The following is a 21,291-nucleotide window of genomic DNA, read 5'->3' as shown; positions in this document are numbered from 1 at the left end:
GTTGCTCAGTATAATCCCAAAACCTCCCTGGCAACGGGAATGCTTTTTTAGCCACCGTGTATATATTGATAAAAAAATACCAAAACAAAATAGTCACAAATTTTTACGCAAATAAATCATACTTTTTTGGTCTGTCACTATTATTTCTAGCCATTTTAGCATATTTTTGAACCGCTCATACGAAAAGTGCGGAAAATCGTACTAAAATGTCCGGTTTAGCCAAAAAGTACGATTTTAGTACGGTTATGGGCGGGGTACGTTATAAGTATATACATATATCTAGCAAAAGCTGAGACTGGTACCCATTGCCTATACCACAAACAGACCTAGATGTAGTTTTTTTTTTCTTTCTTTCTGTGCATGTTTTCTATAATGTTTTTTTGTGAATTTTAAGTGTATTGTGTTTTTTTTGGTTTTGTCTCTTGTGCAATGTTTTTTTTTATATATATTTTTTCTTTCTGGTATAAGCAATAAAACATATTTTATTTTTATTTTATTTATTTTAAGTACGCATGCTGTACAAAAAGTAAAGGTACGATCTGGCAACACTGCACGTAGGACACCGAAGACACTTCTATAGGTATCAAAGGATTGATTCATACCGCGCCGCGTCCGCGTGTTGTTCGCCTACTATACGTAGTACGCTGCGTTATATAGTCCATCTTGTAGTAGAGGTAACTGTAGGTGGCCGGCCTCATACGGCGGTTTCATCGGCGGGAGCGGGCGCGGGCGCGGACGCGGGAGCGAGACTCTTCACCGGAACCCGGATCAGGTCTTCCTCTATCTTTGTATCCGCCGGTAGGTTCTGAAAAGATTTACTCGGTTTTGAACTGGTCTAGATGTTTATTTTGTAAGGCCAAAGGTACGGATGTGAAGGGAGATCATTTGAGTTAGTAATAATATGCTTGTCAACTCGGTTGTGAGGAAGTATAGAATAGTTTAGTACCTATTATAGTCAGACGGTTTTAAAAATGTCGGAATCCACTTAAAGGATTACCTACCGATGAATGGCATTGTTGTCTTTTGTTGGCATTGTTGTTATTCGCATAAACAAACGCTTGGGTGACCACGGCCCTGCATTCCAAAAGGATCTATATCGAGTACCTGCTATTGCAATTTTAACTCTATTCTTCAAGCGATATAGTACATTATTGTCGAGGCTCGGAAGTAGCTACTTGCTGGCTGAGGATTCGTTTTAAACGGACGACCTTGGGAGTCCGTTTAATTGAATCCGAAGCCAGTAAGTAGCCTTCCAGCCGAGTCATATATAGTGCTTTTCTCAAAAATGGCGCAATAAATACAAATATAATAGAAATATTTTACAGAAGCAACGTTCTTACGTATATATTTTCACAGAAAAAAGTACAAACAATTGATAAGATTTGCTTTGCCGCCTTTTTTTTATTATTGAAAAACTAAGTGTATTTTTCTGCCGAAAATACGCCAACCTATTTGAGACAGCTAAATAGTCGCAGTACCAACATTATAATAATAAGTACTGATCATCTGTTTGGCTGTTTAATGGACCTATGCCTTCATTTGATATGGCCACTTAAACTTTTAAAAAGTTTGGAACTCGACAAATAATGGAATTTGTATGCAACATTGCAGTCCCGAAATCGAGACTGCAATGTTTTTAACTTTTTAATTTTTGACTGACCATAAACTACGCACTTCGCGACCTAATTTTTAACCGGCAACGTCGACTTTGCCGTCCATTTTTGAGAAAAGGTTATTATCTGTATGGAATCTTTTGTTGTTATTGCATTCCATTTTGCACAGCCAATTAGCGGTTGGGCTTAACAAAAGACAACAATGCCATTCATCGGTAGGTAATCCTTTAAGTGGATTCCGACATTTTAAAACCGTCCGACTATACTTGAATGAAAAATGGCACCGTTTCGAATAGTAAAAGTTACAAATTGTTAGATGGCGCTGTATCAATTAGGTATCCCAAATTCGTAGAACTTTTGTTTAGTTTAGTTTAGCTAGTAGTATTAGTAGGGATATGTGGTTTCATACAAGAATAAAGACACACTGACACTGAACACTGGTAACGGAGGTCATACCTCCAAGGCATTGTATTAGTTATAAACTGAAATAAATGTCATATACCAAGAAAAAGTGACCAAGGCCCCAGGCTGGAATCGAACCAGCGTCCTCTGCTATCGCGACAGGCGCCTGTGCCATTCGGCCACCGGGCCACGGCGGCATATTTCGAATTTTTCCAAGTATATGCACTTCTTACTGAAGCCTTATAGCGCCCCCTGGCCATCCTAGTCATACTTGTTATGAACAATATGCTGCACTTCATGATAAAAGCAAGCCGCTTTGCACAGTGATAGTAGGGACCAAACTGAGCGATTTGACCCGCAGCAGCGGCAGTTTCACCCCTTAGGAACAGAGATGGCGCCACTTCTTTAAAAAATATTCCAAAAAATTCTACAAGTTAAACCAATGAACCGATTTAAATGTTTAAGATCTCAAATGAAAGCTCATTACATACATTACTTTAAAAAAAATACTCAAAAAATATATACTGATTACTTTCGACAAAAAACGGCATCTTAAGTTTTTTTTTACTCAATTGATAGTTTTTACTTGGTTTCTCAAAAAAAATGTATGGAACATGAATAGCTTAATGCATGTATATATTACTAAATAAATAACAAGTATTATAAAAAAAACCTGACACCGATATCTTTCATACTTCTCGAGATATGAAAGTTTGAATGTGAGTGCAAATTTCTTCAAGATATATTCCAAAAAATTCTACAAGCTAAACTATTCGACCGATTTTAATGTTTAATATATCAAATAAAAGCTCATTATATATACTACTTATAAAAAAATATTCAAAAAACATATACTGAATACTTTTGGCAAAAAACGGCATCTTAAGTTTTTTTTTCTTACTCGATTGATAGTTTTTACTTGATTTCATAAAAAAAAATTATGGAACATGAATAGTTTAATAAATATATATATATAGTACTGAGTATATAAAAGTATTACAAAAAAACCCGACACCGATACCTTTCATTCTTCACGAAATATTTAAGTTCAATTATGCACGTTCTTACAAATAAATTCTTTAAAAGAAATCTTCAACCGCAGTAAGTGCACTGATTTTAATATGAAATGTGTCATATGAAAAGAAATCACCCAATGTATTTTAATAAATAAAAAAAAATATTAATAAAAACTAAATAAAGTTTTTTCCTGGTGGTGAATTACAAAAAAATATAACAAATCTAAAATTAGGAATTATTTTTATTTAAAGTGACTACATTTGTAAACAAAAAACTTAAATGTCCTCTTCGGGTTCACCGGTAGATGTAGGGTATGAAAAAGAAAAGTCGTTTTGAGAAGTACTCGTACCATTTTAATACTACAAAATCACCGATCATACATGAACTGGTTGCTGTAGATTACTGTTGGATTGTTTTTGTGCCTGTAGATTTACTGTTGAATTATTTTTGTGCCTAGTTGATTACCATTAAACCTATAATTTTGTGTCAGACCTATAATCAGTGGTCAGCATGCAAAATAACTCTGCATTGAAAATTACATTAACTTACTTTTGATTTGTACAGCCACCTTTGCATGATTTACACTGGGCTGTGCATGGTAAGCTGACGCGACGACATTCATAACGCATAGTTTCGCAGCCAGATTTGCAGCCACAATGGTCCAAGAGGCTTAATTGCGACCAAATCGCTGTAACTGCCGACCATTCCGGAGTCCAACTCTCTTTTTCCTCAGTCCATCCCCAAGAAGATGGACATGGTATGGAAACTTCTGGTTTCATAGCGTTTCCCCATAATATATGGCCCGCTTGGTAAGCCGCTCGAAGTGCATGTTTATAGAGAGCAGCTGATGTAGGTGGCAGGCTTGTCACAAGCTTGTTTTTTGACCCAAACAAATATTAGTGAACTTCATTTACGTTTATGTGTTCCGTTTGGCCAAACAATAACACAAATCTAGGGTTACTTTATACTAAAATTAAAATATGTAGTTACACACCTGACAACTGACAAAATCAAAAACCTAAAAGTTGACATACTCCTATTTTCCCGTCTTTTTATAGTGGCCAGAGAAAGGCAGCTTGATCTGAACGAATTCTTCCAGTACGAAAACCAAATTTGTCCACCTTCGTTGTCAGTCAATGGAGGGCGTCGTTCAGGGAACAAATCTGATTTGGCCGAGAAATTAGAACCTGCCAACCCTGCCACCTACATCAGCTGCTCTCTATAAACATGCACTTCGAGCAGCTTACCAAGAGGGCCATATATGGGGAAACGCTCTGAAACCAGAAGTTTCCATACCATGTACATCTTCTTGGGGATGGACTGAGGAAAAAGAGAGTTGGACTCCGGAATGGTCGGCAGTTACAGCGATTTGGTCTCAATTAAGCCTCTTGGACCATTGTGGCTGCAAATCTGGCTGCGAAACTATGCATTGTGGGTGTCGTCGCGTCAGCTGGCCATGCACAGCCCAGTGTAAATCATGAAAATGTGGCTCTACAAATCAAAAGTAAGTTAATGTAATTTTCAATCCAGGGTTATTTTGCATGCTGACCACTAATTATAGGTCTGGTACAAAATTATAGGTTTAATGGTTATCAACTAGGCACAAAAATAATTCAACAGTAATCTACAGGCACAAAAATAATTCAACAGTAATCTACAGCAACCAGTTCATGTATGATCAGTGATTTTGTAGTATTGGAATGGTACGAGTACTTCAAAACGACTTTTCTTTTTCAGTTTTACATCTACCGGTGAACCCGAAGAGGACATTTAAGTTTTTTGTTTACAAATGTAGTCACTTTAAATAAAAATAATTCCTAATTTTAGATTTGTTATATTTTTTTGTAATTCACCACCAGGAAAAAACTTTATTTCGTTTTTATTAATATTTTTTTTTATTTATTAAAATACATTGGGTGATTTCTTTTCATATGACACATTTCATATTAAAATCAGTGCACTTACTGCGGTTGAAGATTTCTTTTAAAGGATTTATTTGTAAGAACGTGCATAATTGAACTTAAATATTTCGTAAAGAATGAAAGGTATCGGTGTCGGGTTTTTTTGTAATACTTTTATATACTCAGTACTATATATATATATATTTATTAAACTATTCATGTTCCATAATATTTTTTTTAAGAAATCAAGTAAAAACTATCAATCGAGTAAGAAAAAAAACTTAAGATGCCGTTTTTTGCCAAAAGGGTTCAGTATATGTTTTTTGAGTATTTTTTTATAAGTAATGTATATAATGAGCTTTTATTTGAGATATTAAACATTGAAATCGGTCAAATAGTTAAGCTTGTAGAATTTTTTGAAATATATTTTGAAGAAATTTACACTCACATTCAAACTTTTATATTTTGTGAAGTATGAGAGGTATCGGTGTCGGTTTTTTTTTATAATACTTTTTATTTATTCAGTAATATATACATGTATTAAGCTATTCATGTTCTATACATTTTTTTTGAGAAATCAAGTAAAAACTATCAATCGAGTAAAAAAAAAAAACTTAAGATGCCGTTTTTTGTCAAAAGTAATCAGTATATATTTTTTGAGTATTTTTTTAAAGTAATGTATATAATGAGCTTTCATTTGAGATATTAAACATGTAAATCGGTTCATTGGTCTAGCTTGTAGAATTTTTTGAAATATTTTTAAAGGAGTGGCGCCATCTCTTTTCCTAAGGGGTGAAACTTGCGCTGCTGCGGGTCAAATCACTCAGTTTGGTCCCTACTAGCACTGTGCAAAGCGGCTTGCTTTTATCATGAAGTGCAGCATCCGGGCAAAAAATGGCCATAACAAGTATGACTATCCCTAAAGTAGAACAGTATGGTTCGAGTTCGACCTTCTAACTGAATCATCCATGTGATTCCGAGCTAGCGAGAGAGATGGCGCTGCCAATCAAATACTATTAGAAGTATTAGAACAAATTAAATTATTTTTAGAAAATAGTATTAGTGTATTACTATTAGTTGTTGTCGACAGAAACATGCACCGCACCAGGTTGCAGCGAGGGGGTGTATCACGTATCACTCGTATCAGTCACTCGTATCCTTTTATCATACCATTTTACCTTACTTTTCGAGGGCGGCGCGGCGCGGCTCGAGCAGGCTCCGGGTTGTATCGAGGGGGTGCGCACGCGCAGTCCACTGCGAGCTAGGAGATGTATCATACCTCGAGGGCGGTGTACTGGTTGTTGAGCTGGCGGGGCGCGGCGGCGCGGCGCGGCTCGAGCAGGCGCCGGGTTGTATCGAGGGGGTGCGCACGCGCAGTCCACTGCGAGCTAGGAGATGTATCATACCTCGAGGGCGGTGTACTGGTTGTTGAGCTGGCGGGGCGCGGCGGCGCGGCGCGGCTCGAGCAGGCGCCGGGTTGTATCGAGGGGGTGCGCACGCGCAGTCCACTGCGAGCTAGGAGATGTATCATACCTCGAGGGCGGTGTACTGGTTGTTGAGCTGGCGGGGCGCGGCGGCGCGGCGCGGCTCGAGCAGGCGCCGGGTTGTATCGAGGGGGTGCGCACGCGCAGTCCACTGCGAGCTAGGAGATGTATCATACCTCGAGGGCGGTGTACTGGTTGTTGAGCTGGCGGGGCGCGGCGGCGCGGCGCGGCTCGAGCAGGCGCCGGGTTGTATCGAGGGGGTGCGCACGCGCAGTCCACTGCGAGCTAGGAGATGTATCATACCTCGAGGGCGGTGTACTGGTTGTTGAGCTGGCGGGGCGCGGCGGCGCGGCGCGGCTCGAGCAGGCGCCGGGTTGTATCGAGGGGGTGCGCACGCGCAGTCCACTGCGAGCTAGGAGATGTATCATACCTCGAGGGCGGTGTACTGGTTGTTGAGCTGGCGGGGCGCGGCGGCGCGGCGCGGCTCGAGCAGGCGCCGGGTTGTATCGAGGGGGTGCGCACGCGCAGTCCACTGCGAGCTAGGAGATGTATCATACCTCGAGGGCGGTGTACTGGTTGTTGAGCTGGCGGGGCGCGGCGGCGCGGCGCGGCTCGAGCAGGCGCCGGGTTGTATCGAGGGGGTGCGCACGCGCAGTCCACTGCGAGCTAGGAGATGTATCATACCTCGAGGGCGGTGTACTGGTTGTTGAGCTGGCGGGGCGCGGCGGCGCGGCGCGGCTCGAGCAGGCGCCGGGTTGTATCGAGGGGGTGCGCACGCGCAGTCCACTGCGAGCTAGGAGATGTATCATACCTCGAGGGCGGTGTACTGGTTGTTGAGCTGGCGGGGCGCGGCGGCGCGGCGCGGCTCGAGCAGGCGCCGGGTTGTATCGAGGGGGTGCGCACGCGCAGTCCACTGCGAGCTAGGAGATGTATCATACCTCGAGGGCGGTGTACTGGTTGTTGAGCTGGCGGGGCGCGGCGGCGCGGCGCGGCTCGAGCAGGCGCCGGGTTGTATCGAGGGGGTGCGCACGCGCAGTCCACTGCGAGCTAGGAGATGTATCATACCTCGAGGGCGGTGTACTGGTTGTTGAGCTGGCGGGGCGCGGCGGCGCGGCGCGGCTCGAGCAGGCGCCGGGTTGTATCGAGGGGGTGCGCACGCGCAGTCCACTGCGAGCTAGGAGATGTATCATACCTCGAGGGCGGTGTACTGGTTGTTGAGCTGGCGGGGCGCGGCTCGAGCAGGCGCCGGGTTGTATCGAGGGGGTGCGCACGCGCAGTCCACTGCAAGCTAGGAGATGTATCATACCTCGAGGGCGGTGTACTGGTTGTTGAGCTGGCGGGGCGCGGCGGCGCGGCGCGGCTCGAGCAGGCGCCGGGTTGTATCGAGGGGGTGCGCACGCGCAGTCCACTGCGAGCTAGGAGATGTATCATACCTCGAGGGCGGTGTACTGGTTGTTGAGCTGGCGGGGCGCGGCGGCGCGGCGCGGCTCGAGCAGGCGCCGGGTTGTATCGAGGGGGTGCGCACGCGCAGTCCACTGCGAGCTAGGAGATGTATCATACCTCGAGGGCGGTGTACTGGTTGTTGAGCTGGCGGGGCGCGGCTCGAGCAGGCGCCGGGTTGTATCGAGGGGGTGCGCACGCGCAGTCCACTGCAAGCTAGGAGATGTATCATACCTCGAGGGCGGTGTACTGGTTGTTGAGCTGGCGGGGCGCGGCGGCGCGGCGCGGCTCGAGCAGGCGCCGGGTTGTATCGAGGGGGTGCGCACGCGCAGTCCACTGCGAGCTAGGAGATGTATCATACCTCGAGGGCGGTGTACTGGTTGTTGAGCTGGCGGGGCGCGGCGGCGCGGCGCGGCTCGAGCAGGCGCCGGGTTGTATCGAGGGGGTGCGCACGCGCAGTCCACTGCGAGCTAGGAGATGTATCATACCTCGAGGGCGGTGTACTGGTTGTTGAGCTGGCGGGGCGCGGCTCGAGCAGGCGCCGGGTTGTATCGAGGGGGTGCGCACGCGCAGTCCACTGCAAGCTAGGAGATGTATCATACCTCGAGGGCGGTGTACTGGTTGTTGAGCTGGCGGGGCGCGGCGGCGCGGCGCGGCTCGAGCAGGCGCCGGGTTGTATCGAGGGGGTGCGCACGCGCAGTCCACTGCGAGCTAGGAGATGTATCATACCTCGAGGGCGGTGTACTGGTTGTTGAGCTGGCGGGGCGCGGCGGCGCGGCGCGGCTCGAGCAGGCGCCGGGTTGTATCGAGGGGGTGCGCACGCGCAGTCCACTGCGAGCTAGGAGATGTATCATACCTCGAGGGCGGTGTACTGGTTGTTGAGCTGGCGGGGCGCGGCGGCGCGGCGCGGCTCGAGCAGGCGCCGGGTTGTATCGAGGGGGTGCGCACGCGCAGTCCACTGCGAGCTAGGAGATGTATCATACCTCGAGGGCGGTGTACTGGTTGTTGAGCTGGCGGGGCGCGGCGGCGCGGCGCGGCTCGAGCAGGCGCCGGGTTGTATCGAGGGGGTGCGCACGCGCAGTCCACTGCGAGCTAGGAGATGTATCATACCTCGAGGGCGGTGTACTGGTTGTTGAGCTGGCGGGGCGCGGCGGCGCGGCGCGGCTCGAGCAGGCGCCGGGTTGTATCGAGGGGGTGCGCACGCGCAGTCCACTGCGAGCTAGGAGATGTATCATACCTCGAGGGCGGTGTACTGGTTGTTGAGCTGGCGGGGCGCGGCGGCGCGGCGCGGCTCGAGCAGGCGCCGGGTTGTATCGAGGGGGTGCGCACGCGCAGTCCACTGCGAGCTAGGAGATGTATCATACCTCGAGGGCGGTGTACTGGTTGTTGAGCTGGCGGGGCGCGGCTCGAGCAGGCGCCGGGTTGTATCGAGGGGGTGCGCACGCGCAGTCCACTGCGAGCTAGGAGATGTATCATACCTCGAGGGCGGTGTACTGGTTGTTGAGCTGGCGGGGCGCGGCGGCGCGGCGCGGCTCGAGCAGGCGCCGGGTTGTATCGAGGGGGTGCGCACGCGCAGTCCACTGCGAGCTAGGAGATGTATCATACCTCGAGGGCGGTGTACTGGTTGTTGAGCTGGCGGGGCGCGGCGGCGCGGCGCGGCTCGAGCAGGCGCCGGGTTGTATCGAGGGGGTGCGCACGCGCAGTCCACTGCGAGCTAGGAGATGTATCATACCTCGAGGGCGGTGTACTGGTTGTTGAGCTGGCGGGGCGCGGCTCGAGCAGGCGCCGGGTTGTATCGAGGGGGTGCGCACGCGCAGTCCACTGCGAGCTAGGAGATGTATCATACCTCGAGGGCGGTGTACTGGTTGTTGAGCTGGCGGGGCGCGGCGGCGCGGCGCGGCTCGAGCAGGCGCCGGGTTGTATCGAGGGGGTGCGCACGCGCAGTCCACTGCGAGCTAGGAGATGTATCATACCTCGAGGGCGGTGTACTGGTTGTTGAGCTGGCGGGGCGCGGCGGCGCGGCGCGGCTCGAGCAGGCGCCGGGTTGTATCGAGGGGGTGCGCACGCGCAGTCCACTGCGAGCTAGGAGATGTATCATACCTCGAGGGCGGTGTACTGGTTGTTGAGCTGGCGGGGCGCGGCGGCGCGGCGCGGCTCGAGCAGGCGCCGGGTTGTATCGAGGGGGTGCGCACGCGCAGTCCACTGCGAGCTAGGAGATGTATCATACCTCGAGGGCGGTGTACTGGTTGTTGAGCTGGCGGGGCGCGGCGGCGCGGCGCGGCTCGAGCAGGCGCCGGGTTGTATCGAGGGGGTGCGCACGCGCAGTCCACTGCGAGCTAGGAGATGTATCATACCTCGAGGGCGGTGTACTGGTTGTTGAGCTGGCGGGGCGCGGCGGCGCGGCGCGGCTCGAGCAGGCGCCGGGTTGTATCGAGGGGGTGCGCACGCGCAGTCCACTGCGAGCTAGGAGATGTATCATACCTCGAGGGCGGTGTACTGGTTGTTGAGCTGGCGGGGCGCGGCTCGAGCAGGCGCCGGGTTGTATCGAGGGGGTGCGCACGCGCAGTCCACTGCGAGCTAGGAGATGTATCATACCTCGAGGGCGGTGTACTGGTTGTTGAGCTGGCGGGGCGCGGCGGCGCGGCGCGGCTCGAGCAGGCGCCGGGTTGTATCGAGGGGGTGCGCACGCGCAGTCCACTGCGAGCTAGGAGATGTATCATACCTCGAGGGCGGTGTACTGGTTGTTGAGCTGGCGGGGCGCGGCGGCGCGGCGCGGCTCGAGCAGGCGCCGGGTTGTATCGAGGGGGTGCGCACGCGCAGTCCACTGCGAGCTAGGAGATGTATCATACCTCGAGGGCGGTGTACTGGTTGTTGAGCTGGCGGGGCGCGGCTCGAGCAGGCGCCGGGTTGTATCGAGGGGGTGCGCACGCGCAGTCCACTGCGAGCTAGGAGATGTATCATACCTCGAGGGCGGTGTACTGGTTGTTGAGCTGGCGGGGCGCGGCGGCGCGGCGCGGCTCGAGCAGGCGCCGGGTTGTATCGAGGGGGTGCGCACGCGCAGTCCACTGCGAGCTAGGAGATGTATCATACCTCGAGGGCGGTGTACTGGTTGTTGAGCTGGCGGGGCGCGGCGGCGCGGCGCGGCTCGAGCAGGCGCCGGGTTGTATCGAGGGGGTGCGCACGCGCAGTCCACTGCGAGCTAGGAGATGTATCATACCTCGAGGGCGGTGTACTGGTTGTTGAGCTGGCGGGGCGCGGCTCGAGCAGGCGCCGGGTTGTATCGAGGGGGTGCGCACGCGCAGTCCACTGCGAGCTAGGAGATGTATCATACCTCGAGGGCGGTGTACTGGTTGTTGAGCTGGCGGGGCGCGGCGGCGCGGCGCGGCTCGAGCAGGCGCCGGGTTGTATCGAGGGGGTGCGCACGCGCAGTCCACTGCGAGCTAGGAGATGTATCATACCTCGAGGGCGGTGTACTGGTTGTTGAGCTGGCGGGGCGCGGCGGCGCGGCGCGGCTCGAGCAGGCGCCGGGTTGTATCGAGGGGGTGCGCACGCGCAGTCCACTGCGAGCTAGGAGATGTATCATACCTCGAGGGCGGTGTACTGGTTGTTGAGCTGGCGGGGCGCGGCGGCGCGGCGCGGCTCGAGCAGGCGCCGGGTTGTATCGAGGGGGTGCGCACGCGCAGTCCACTGCGAGCTAGGAGATGTATCATACCTCGAGGGCGGTGTACTGGTTGTTGAGCTGGCGGGGCGCGGCGGCGCGGCGCGGCTCGAGCAGGCGCGCGCGCCGCGCCGGGCTGCAGCGCGGGGAGGAGCGGCAGGCTCCGGTGCCTACGCTCTTTAGGAGGCGGGCACTGAAAACAAAATGAAACACCACATAACAAAAAAAAATTAAATAAATAATAAAATAACCCTTTTCCAGGCCTTTTACAAATAAGAGCGACAAAATCAGTGCTTTACGCTCGTTTACCTAAACGTACATCAGAAAAAAAAAACATTACTAATTAAGTGAGTCGGTTTTCAAAAAAAATGATGTGTAAAACGGCAAGATGAGGAGACGTGCTAATAGAAACCAGTTCTTGTTATTTCTATAACGTATCAAAAAGGTGTACAAATCTATCGGTGTTACATTTTTGCGACTAAAATCAATAACGGGCTCTTAATGGGAACCTATGTTTGGCTTTTTGTTATTTACTTATATAACTATTGTATGATTGATAGCTGTTGGTTCTAAGAAATATAAATAAATAAATAAATAATGACAAGTCACTTTTCCCGAAAGTCCAATCGAATATGAACCTTAAATCGAACCCCTAAGGATGAAATTCTATTGGCGCGTATGTGGTCGCAAGGTGCACTATGCCTGGAAAAAGGTTAAGGTGTTGTTACACTTGCCAGGTAAGCGAAAATATACGTTATATACGACACGACGACTATGGACTATACAATACAGAATATGGATTTCCACAAAGTAACGTCTGATTCTAAAGGGTGGCCCAAAAAGGACGCAAGATTTGAAATTGATGAAAAACACATTTTTTTTTTCGTTATAATACATTTATATATAAAATCTTGAAATACATAAAATAGGGTTATTTGTGGAATAATACGTCAGGCAAATGTCCTCCTAGGCTTTGCTGGCACATACGCACTCTTTTGTCAAAATTTTCTATGACCATTTTGCATAGATGGGGCTGAATTTCTCCGATGCAGCGTCGAATTTCCTCTTTTAAAGCATGAGTGGTTGTGGGCTTATTGGCATAGACTTAAGACTTTAAATAACCCTAAAAAGATCGTAAGATCTAGGGGGCCAATTCTGATCACCGAATCGAGAGATCACACGACTAGGAATTTTCGAACCATACCGTACGTACATCAATTTACTTTTGCAATAATAAATTGTTCAATAATAAAAACGCGTTGATCTTTCGTATAACCCGCCATTTTTCCCAACCCTAAACATTCAGCTGTCAAATAGTTTTTTTTAAGGTTGCCAGCACTAAAATACAAAAATGGCGGCAAATTGAAATCTTGCGTCCTTTTTGGGACACCCGTTATTAATTATAATAATGATACTCACGCATCAAGCAACTTCAGTAATAATCTCGAATACGCCCTGTACTCATCGTCCCCAAACTCCCCAGGGTGATGCCGGGCGAATTCGTACGTATCGCAGAACTGGTGTACCAACTTCTGGCCGCGGCCGTCCAGCGGGGCCGCTAGCGAGGAGAGAAGGAAGCCGCGGAGGGACTCGCGGGGGTGCCGGCGGAGGCATGGGTCTTGGCGGGCTATCTCCTCCTCTGAAAATAATTCAACGGTTTATTAAATTTATTGCTAGCAGAATAGTCGTAAAAAATTAAAGACTTCAATCTGGTTTTTATACTTGGAAAATATAGAGTAAGAACTATTTATATGTATAGTCTGTGACATAGATACCACCCATAGAATAATGAATCACTATACCCCGTCCTGCCCAATGTGATTTTAAATGGACATATTCCATTTTTAGCAAGCATGAATAAAAAGCCTGGATAGGTTGAGGTTACACTGAAAATCCTTTCTTTTTTTTCTTAAAATGTGAACCAAAGGAAAATCAACTATATTTTCCAAATAATTTGGTTTAAATTTCAATGGCCTAAACTGAGTATGGTGGGCAGGACGAGGATACATCTTATAAAACAAGGTCCTCCGCCGCGTCTGTCTGTCTGTATATTTGCAATAAACTCAAAAACTACTGAACGGATTTTCAGGCGATTTTCACCTACCAATTGAGTGATTCTTAAGGAAGGTTTAGGTGGATAATTTGTTAAGTATCTACCAGGGATGTAGCGGATGCCGATTTTTTTACATCTGCGGACGCGGATGTCGAGATTAGGCACATAAAAAACGTCAAATATTACACTTTAGTAATTTTTATTTAAAAAAAACGAACCTTTTAGTCTTTGAACAAGAATATAGGTGCCCCACAATCGCATTACTAACAGTGAACTCCTTTAAAAACAGACTCGACAAACATTTTACGAATGGACAAAACACAAGTGCAGGACATTGATATGCACGTATCAGCTATTTTAAGCTATGTATAATAATGCATGACCTTACCTAATGTCTTGACATCATCTACAGCCTTGAACCGGTAATGATACGGCTGTTGTGGCTCTAGGATGTAGTGTGAGGGCTCTGAACTGATCAGCCGGGGCTCATGCATGATGCGGGGGACGGCTTCTATGCGGCGCTCTATCTCTTTCTTTAAACACTGAAATAGAATATAATGTAACATTTAAAACTATCACGTTTTGAACACATATTAAATTATTTATAACCGGGTAGTTAGCCGCGACCACAACCAGTGAAACCTGTGTCGAAACGTCGGTAAATTGATTTCCCTTACCTTTAGCTAAATTCGTGATTATAAATAGTGTTCGTTTGTCTGTCATTTTGATTTTTATTTGTCTACTCTCGATTGCTCAAAGGTTTACTGTAAGAACAGGGATAAGTTTACATTTGTACATTGTATACTTTCTGTTTAATGTACTTACAATAAAGTGTTTACATACATACATACATACATACATACATACATACATACATACATATGACTGCTTGGGCGATATAATAAACAGAACCATTGAAATTTTGATATAGAGTAAAACTTAAGGAATAACAAAGAACGAAAAGAGGAGAAGGGTACAGTAGTTTAAAGACAGCTATTTTATGTACCTTTTTAGCATCAGTGCCAATAGGAACGTGAGGTCCTCTTCTAGACCTCAACGCAAACCTAGTAATTTGTCGTTTTGCGAAAATGAACAAAATTATAACTGTCAGCACACCACCGCTTATTATAAATATTATATGCAAGCTTGTGAAATCGCTCCTTCCTTGTGAAGTCATAATGATGTCTTAGAAAATATAAACAATTAAAATTTTGTAATTAAAATCACAACAAGTAAACCAATGTAATGTATTGATAATATTGATATGACAGTGACGTTGACATTTGACATCAAGAAATATGAAATAGTTTTATCGAGTTCTCACATTTTATTTTATTTAAAAGTATACCTTAACTTAGAACAGTTAAGGTTGACATTTGCTTTTTCTATATAAAACAAAATTAACGATATTTGCTTCTTGCTCAATGGGTTTTTAAGGCGTTTTTCCAATTTAGTCAAGTTAATGCAAGCTTCTAAGAATGCGTTTCAAAAAAGGCTCGAAACATATTTACGCTGTTTGCCTCTCTTTCTAACAAATCATCTTGTCATAAAAATACGCAAATTAGCGATCACAGGTTATAAGTTTTTTATGATTATGATAAGAGACCCTAATATGTGGTATTTTCTATAAAAAGGGACCTTATTGTCGATGGCGCTTATGCCATTATAAACGATGCTCCGAAATAAATACAATGACGCGCGACGCTGTGCGGCGTAAGCGCCATCGACAATAAGGTCCCTTTTCATAGAAAATGCCCATATATTATAAATAGCGTGTTTATGTTTTTTTTTTAATTTTTAGTCGTTTGATTCCCGGGTAAAACAAGCAATTTCAAAAAATATTTGAATGCAGTTCATTTCTTTTTAAAAATAAAAGAATGTTTCCTTTGAGCAAAATGAGCTAACTTAAGGCTTTAAGGCACTTTCCCTCCAGGGCCCATTCATTCTTTCCACACTGTATAAGATACAAATAAAGTTTGTACATAAATAATAATATATTTGCTAAAGATTTTAATAGCCTTTAAAACTGTTTTACGAAGCAATAAAAAATATTTAGGTAAAAAAAATCTGGAAAAAGCTAAAATAGAAAACTTTCCAAAGCAGCAAAAGTAACCGTGTCACAAATAAAACAATGGGCAGTAAGCATTTAAGACCGCCTTTCCTAGTAACTAATTATTTATTCATCGTATATCATACATTGGTTGAACCAGAGACAGGTAAATAATTAAGACTGTTTATCTCCATAGAGCTAGACGTGGCTAGACCTAGAAAAGTCTGCAATGATTTTGATGGCACACGCAGTGCACGTGTTATTTATACGTCATAAGTTCATGGAAGTTTGACGTTTAAAATAACACTTGCACTGCGTGTGTTATCAAAATCGCTGCAGACTTTTCTTGGTCTAACTCTAGCTAGACAGTTGAAACTTTCAGATGGTGTATTTCTGTTGCCGCTATAACAACAAATACTAAAAAAAAGATAAATAAATAATTATTTGTGCAACAAGAGAGGAAAGTTGGTTTTTCTTGCGAGTGTTTATTTTGAGTCCCGAGAAAGTGAAAGATTCTATAATTGAATCACAAGCGAAGCGAGTGATTCTCAATTAGAATCTTGAGCGTAGCGAGGGACTCAAAAACACGAGATGTAAAATAACTTTGTTCTCGTGTTGCACATATAATTTTCCACCTCAGTAGTGAGAAGATATTAAAGGTTAAAATGTATTTCGAATTACACAGAATAATACAGAGAAAAAAAAACAAAAAAAAAAAACAATTTGTAATAGAAGTATGAAGTGGCAGTTCATGGCCTTCACTAAATTAAAAAGCTACTTTGTTTCACTCCATGGAGTGAGGAAAGTCGCACTTTCCTCACTCCAGGGAGTGACGAAAGTAGGCTTGTTCGAGCTGCTGAGGTGAAAAATAAATATTTAAGGGGGCTCATGGGAGCCACCTTAACACCTTAACACCTGTTGTATGGACAACAAATGTGTTTTTTTTGCCATTTTTATAGATAATGGTACGGAACCCTTCGTGCGCGAGTCTGACTTGCACTTGGCCGGTTTTTTAATTCCGCTTTCCCAGCACGCTTAGGCAACTTATGCTACCGATGTGGTATAAAAAAAACTTATGTAGGAGTCTTAACGGTCTATGGTGTTGTCAAAACATGGTCAAAACTATGTCAAAACAGACGATAACTTTGCTTTGTATCATAGACCTAGTATATACAAGTAGGGAGGTAAGAGAAAGAATATTCATATAAAATTTGTGCAGCATAGGATTTTTTCTCTTTCACTCTTATAAATTTCGGTATTTCGCCATCGCCTCCTACCTATGATGCCACCCGGTCGGTGATAAGGACAAAGCATGGCACTATTTTCTCTTTCCTCTTATAGGAATCGCAATAAGACTATATTTCTCTATCAAAGAGTGTCAGGCCCTTGCTTTGTATGGAGAAGGGTTTTTCATTTTAACTTGTCTCTGGCTGAACATAAAATTCCATCGCCATGATTCCTTCTATTTTGTTGGGTGCGGTACTTTGGCGGGAAACGCGGTTGGCATAATAATTTTATTTTTTCAATATGGCGACGGGCCATAGAAGTTTTTCAATATGGACTGTGATATTGATCATCAGCTCGACAATGGTTTCTTGTTCATATAGGGATGGTTTTAATATTAAATGGACGTACTGTATGAGACCATTGAGACCATATTAATAATATGAAACGATGATTGTAAGTGTATGGTCTGCCTGATATGGTACGGGTAGAAGGGCACAGTAGTCTATGAGCGTTTTGACGACTTTTTAATTTAAACCTGTGAGTCGATAGATGTAATAACCGCTAGAAAACCCTAGAAGGGTTTCAGGCTTACTTTCTGGCCACTCTCTAGTCTCCTATTTCTCTACAATCCACAATGTGGGCTATACCTACTTCACCTTTCAATCTAGCGTATGATGGTCTTTACAATAGATGTTCTGCTGTGGTTTGCGAGTGGGACATCACTGTACGTGCATAGCGCTCTCTCTCTCTCTCGCACACCGGAGCGGCTGGCAGATACACATCAGTGATAAGTTGATAACTGTGTATGACAGATCCCTGTGTTCGTGACCTTCCGTTTAGCGAGTAACGTCGTTGTCGTTACCAGTTGACATGTTTCCGCTAAAACCACCGGCCTTGCAGTTACGAAACAGATATATTTATTATTACTGTAGGTAGCTTCTGCCCATAACTTCGGCTTTTTCTACTGACAAAATTTGCTTGACCAACTATATCTCCATAGGCAGGGGTGCGAAATAACTCCTCGCTTCGGGCAAACTCCGCAAACTCGGCTCCATTCGGCTCAGCATTGCTCCGAGCAATTATTAGGGTTGGCACAACTTGACTTCCCTTTGCGTGCACGACCACAGATAATGACCTGAATTTTGATTAGAAAGGGACATCACGGTTCAACCCTGAACGGCTGTCAAACTTCGGTTTTGTAAGAAGTTTTCTTTCTGTACGGTAGTACTATTATTTATTCTGTGCCATAGCGCCAAAGGTACCAAATTTCATCTACATCGGTTAAGCGGTTTAACCCTTTAATGCTTTAACGGGCAAAACTTAAAATAATCCTCAATACAAGCCATCCTAAATATAGTCTTAAAAATTCTGTACAAGAAAAAAATACAAAAAGATGATATTATAGGGTGGTCTTTATTGAAACCCCTCGTTAGTTAGTTACTTTCGCTATAACATATATTAGTACGAATATTACCCTAATTAGGACTTTTATCTACACACATATCATAAACCTTCTATGATGCCTTCAAAATCCGTAAATAATGGCATTTTTTTATCTGTGAAAATGTTAAATGCTAAATAATAAAACCGATTTCGATAATTATTATTTCATTCAAATTTCGAACATCTCTGAAAAACAATGAAATTTGATTTTCCTGTTACTAATCCAGTCAAATGATCTATGAAAAACCATTGTTGTTGATTTCCGTCATAGAAATCGTAATGTCGAGATGACGTTTTATTCGAAATGTTAATGTCAATCTCGCTTGTTATATCGAACGATTTATAGTAATCGACCCCCACTCTAGCTTGTCTCTGAATAAAAAAAAAAACTACGGATGCGTGACATGCGTGAAAAAAGTTTTCTTTGCCGCCATTTGACGTGCAGTTTAATTTTAATTAGCTTGTAAGTATAAAATAATTTGTTTTGTTGTTTTTAAAGTAACTCGCAAAGTTTCGTGTAAAATGTGCGATAAACATATTTCGGAGACGCCACCTATCTGCGAATTCCGCCAGAGAGCAACTATGCCCCAATGTCGGCTGATGGCTGTAATATGAGGTTAGTGAATATATCATAGAAAGTTTATAATATGTGTGTAGATAAAGCAGTGTATGTAATTGTACATCTGCTGTACATCAGCTTTTTGCTGAGAGCGACAGAGAAAGGTATCATCATCATCATCTAGCCGTTTTGGGCCGCAGCGACTGCTTTCTAGCTTCTACCGCTGAGTGTGTAGCTGATGAGCTCTCAGGTGACTGACGTAGCCAATCTTTGCACTAAATGTGTAGTCACACTCGCTGCAACACCACTCAGGTATATGATGTATTTGGCAGAAAATGTCCACCGATTTTTTTTTTACCCTACCATAGAAAATGGACCAGCCAAAATCTATAAAAAAGCCAAATCTTTTTTCACGATTTCGGGGTTGGTCTCATAGTTAAAGCTCAGTATGATCCCAAAACCTCCCTGGCAACGGGAATGTACAGTCGCCATCAGATATATCTGAGCGGCCGAGGCGCTCACAATATCTGAACACGCCTCTATTGTCAGGGCGTTAGGGTGCGTGTTCAGATATTGTGAACACGTTGTCCGCTCAGATATATCTGATGGCGACCTTATTTTTTGCCACCGTGCATATGGCGAAGCCCTTAAATTGTCACAAGAAATCAAGGTTTGACTTTGACGCTTCTGATTCTGATTAGAAAAAAAAATACAAGGGAGTCGAAGGTTATGTTCATGGAGACTATATACGTTATGTTCCTTGTCGTATGTCCTGATATACAATGAGAAATTAAAGATTAAGGGGCCAGTGGCCCACAAAAGGTTTTGGAATAAGGGATTTAATGGGCGTTTTTAAACTTTATTGTTTGAATTTGAAGAAATAACATCCAGAAAATGTCAGAGTTGTAGGGCCATCTAATGACGGGATATTCAATTTTGTCATATGATAACCCTAGGTATATGGAACTATTACGAACTAAATACAGCTTTCGTGAATGAATGTTCCTCGGTATTGAGCCATCTATTAATATGATCGTAAGTTTTCCCTGTCACGCCTTTGCCGAAACCTTTTCCTCACAATTGCGAAACGATTGAAAGAGGCTACGTATTCGACTCACGCGCATGCACGCACGCGAGAATATGCGACTCCTGTGTTATGTTGGTGAGTAGACATCGGTACGTAACTATATGAAGGATCTGATCAAACATCAAACTTAGTTGACCGAGCGTTAGAGAAGTTCTCCGATTCAGCTTGGGCAGGTCGCATTTCTCAACCAATTCTTGTGAATAATATTGTCTTCGGTTACCGCGATAGTTACTCATGAAATAAAACTATGAAAACGTATTATATCGCGTATATTGAATTTATAATACACCCCGACGTTTCGAACTCTTTACAGCGTTCGTGGTCAACGTACCCGTTTTTATTTCAATTCTCGTGAAATTTTAGGAAGAGGTTTGGTAGTTAGATAGAATTTTTCTGTCGTTTCGTTTTTTGGAAAATGTCTAAAATGGTGGAAATTGGCATAAAGGACTTAGTTCTGTCGACATACTAACTTAGCAGTTTCACTCACGTATTTTCAGTTACCTACTCGCGCGACATCACCGCCCGCTACTCACCGCTACTCTCTCAGGCACTGCTAGTGCTTGAAAATGGAGAACTAGGCTCTCCGAAACGTCGCGCGAGTGACTAAAAATACGTGAGTGAAACCGCTAAGTTATTTTTCTTCTTCCAAATGAATTATTTTAATATATCTACGAAACGTCACATCTTTTATTCCTAAATTGTGCCAGAGGGCGTACTACGTACCGTATACGTATTACGTACACTTGCGGATGAGTCACTGTTGCATCACCGCCATTCATCAGCGCCCACGCAGAATAAGTGGATTGACTATGCCCTTATGGGTTTCATAGTGCAATCGCTATTAAACAATAAACGATAGCGATAACAATAGGTGGTCTTCACGAATCCACTGATGATCCAATGATGGATCCACACGCCGTTTGCTTGTTAACCAATTAACCGTCGCGGTTTTTTTTTAAACTTTAAACATGCCTTGTATTGCTCTTAAAGAAAAAGAGGGCATAATAAGCACCGGTGGGACGAATTCTACCCTGAGTCCGTCTCAGATGGTCTCAGGCCTCAGCTAACTCTGCACCGCTTTTTGCACCACTTTCGCTATCTGCCTCTATCGCTCTTGCATATTTGAGCGATAGATATGCAGATACGGAAATGTCGATTTTCCTTTTTCGCGTTAAAGCCTGGGAAAAAATTAGACATAAACACATCTTTACCACGACGTTGATAAGTATTGATAAAAAGGGGCTTAAAACTTAGAAGAAAATAAAAAAGTCTATCTACATCATTAGGACTTAGGACGGGATTTTAGCGACAACAGCATTTTTAGGGTTCCGTACCCAAATATTCGTGATATCCCTAG

At 45.0% G+C, this 21,291-nt stretch overlaps 2 protein-coding genes across 2 annotated transcripts in view; both read right to left on the bottom strand.

Annotated features, from left to right (window-relative positions):
- The window catches only part of LOC134749607 (NADH dehydrogenase [ubiquinone] 1 alpha subcomplex subunit 11), a 219,711-nt gene that overhangs the window by 150,802 nt on the left and 47,618 nt on the right, over positions 1–21,291 (bottom strand). The gene's annotated exons all lie outside the window — the stretch shown is intronic.
- Positions 546–14,809, bottom strand: LOC134749605 (protein C1orf43 homolog). Its single transcript, XM_063684624.1, has 5 exons — positions 14,575–14,809; positions 13,957–14,110; positions 12,935–13,154; positions 11,570–11,708; positions 546–805 (listed from the first exon to the last, which is right to left on the bottom strand). The coding sequence occupies exons 1-5, from the start codon at positions 14,743–14,745 to the stop codon at positions 695–697; spliced, it is 795 nt and encodes a 264-aa protein (XP_063540694.1). The 5' UTR covers positions 14,746–14,809; the 3' UTR covers positions 546–694.

This window comes from Cydia strobilella, chromosome 18 (assembly GCF_947568885.1).
Source record: "Cydia strobilella chromosome 18, ilCydStro3.1, whole genome shotgun sequence".
In the NCBI taxonomy this organism is placed as follows: Eukaryota; Metazoa; Arthropoda; class Insecta; order Lepidoptera; family Tortricidae; genus Cydia; species Cydia strobilella.
The sequence above is the reverse complement of the archived record's forward strand: the minus strand, read 5'-3'. Positions and strand labels throughout refer to the sequence as shown.

Excerpts from the sequence above, each read along its gene's own strand:
- LOC134749605 (XM_063684624.1), bottom strand. The coding sequence starts at position 14,745 with ATGACTTCACAAGGAAGGAGCGATTTCACAAGCTTGCATATAATATTT. Across the intron at positions 13,155-13,956 it reads AGATGATGTCAAGACATTAG|AGGAGGAGATAGCCCGCCAA; the intron begins GTAAGGTCATGC and ends AATTATTTTCAG. Across the intron at positions 806-11,569 it reads ACCAGTACACCGCCCTCGAG|AACCTACCGGCGGATACAAA; the intron begins GTATGATACATC and ends AAATCTTTTCAG.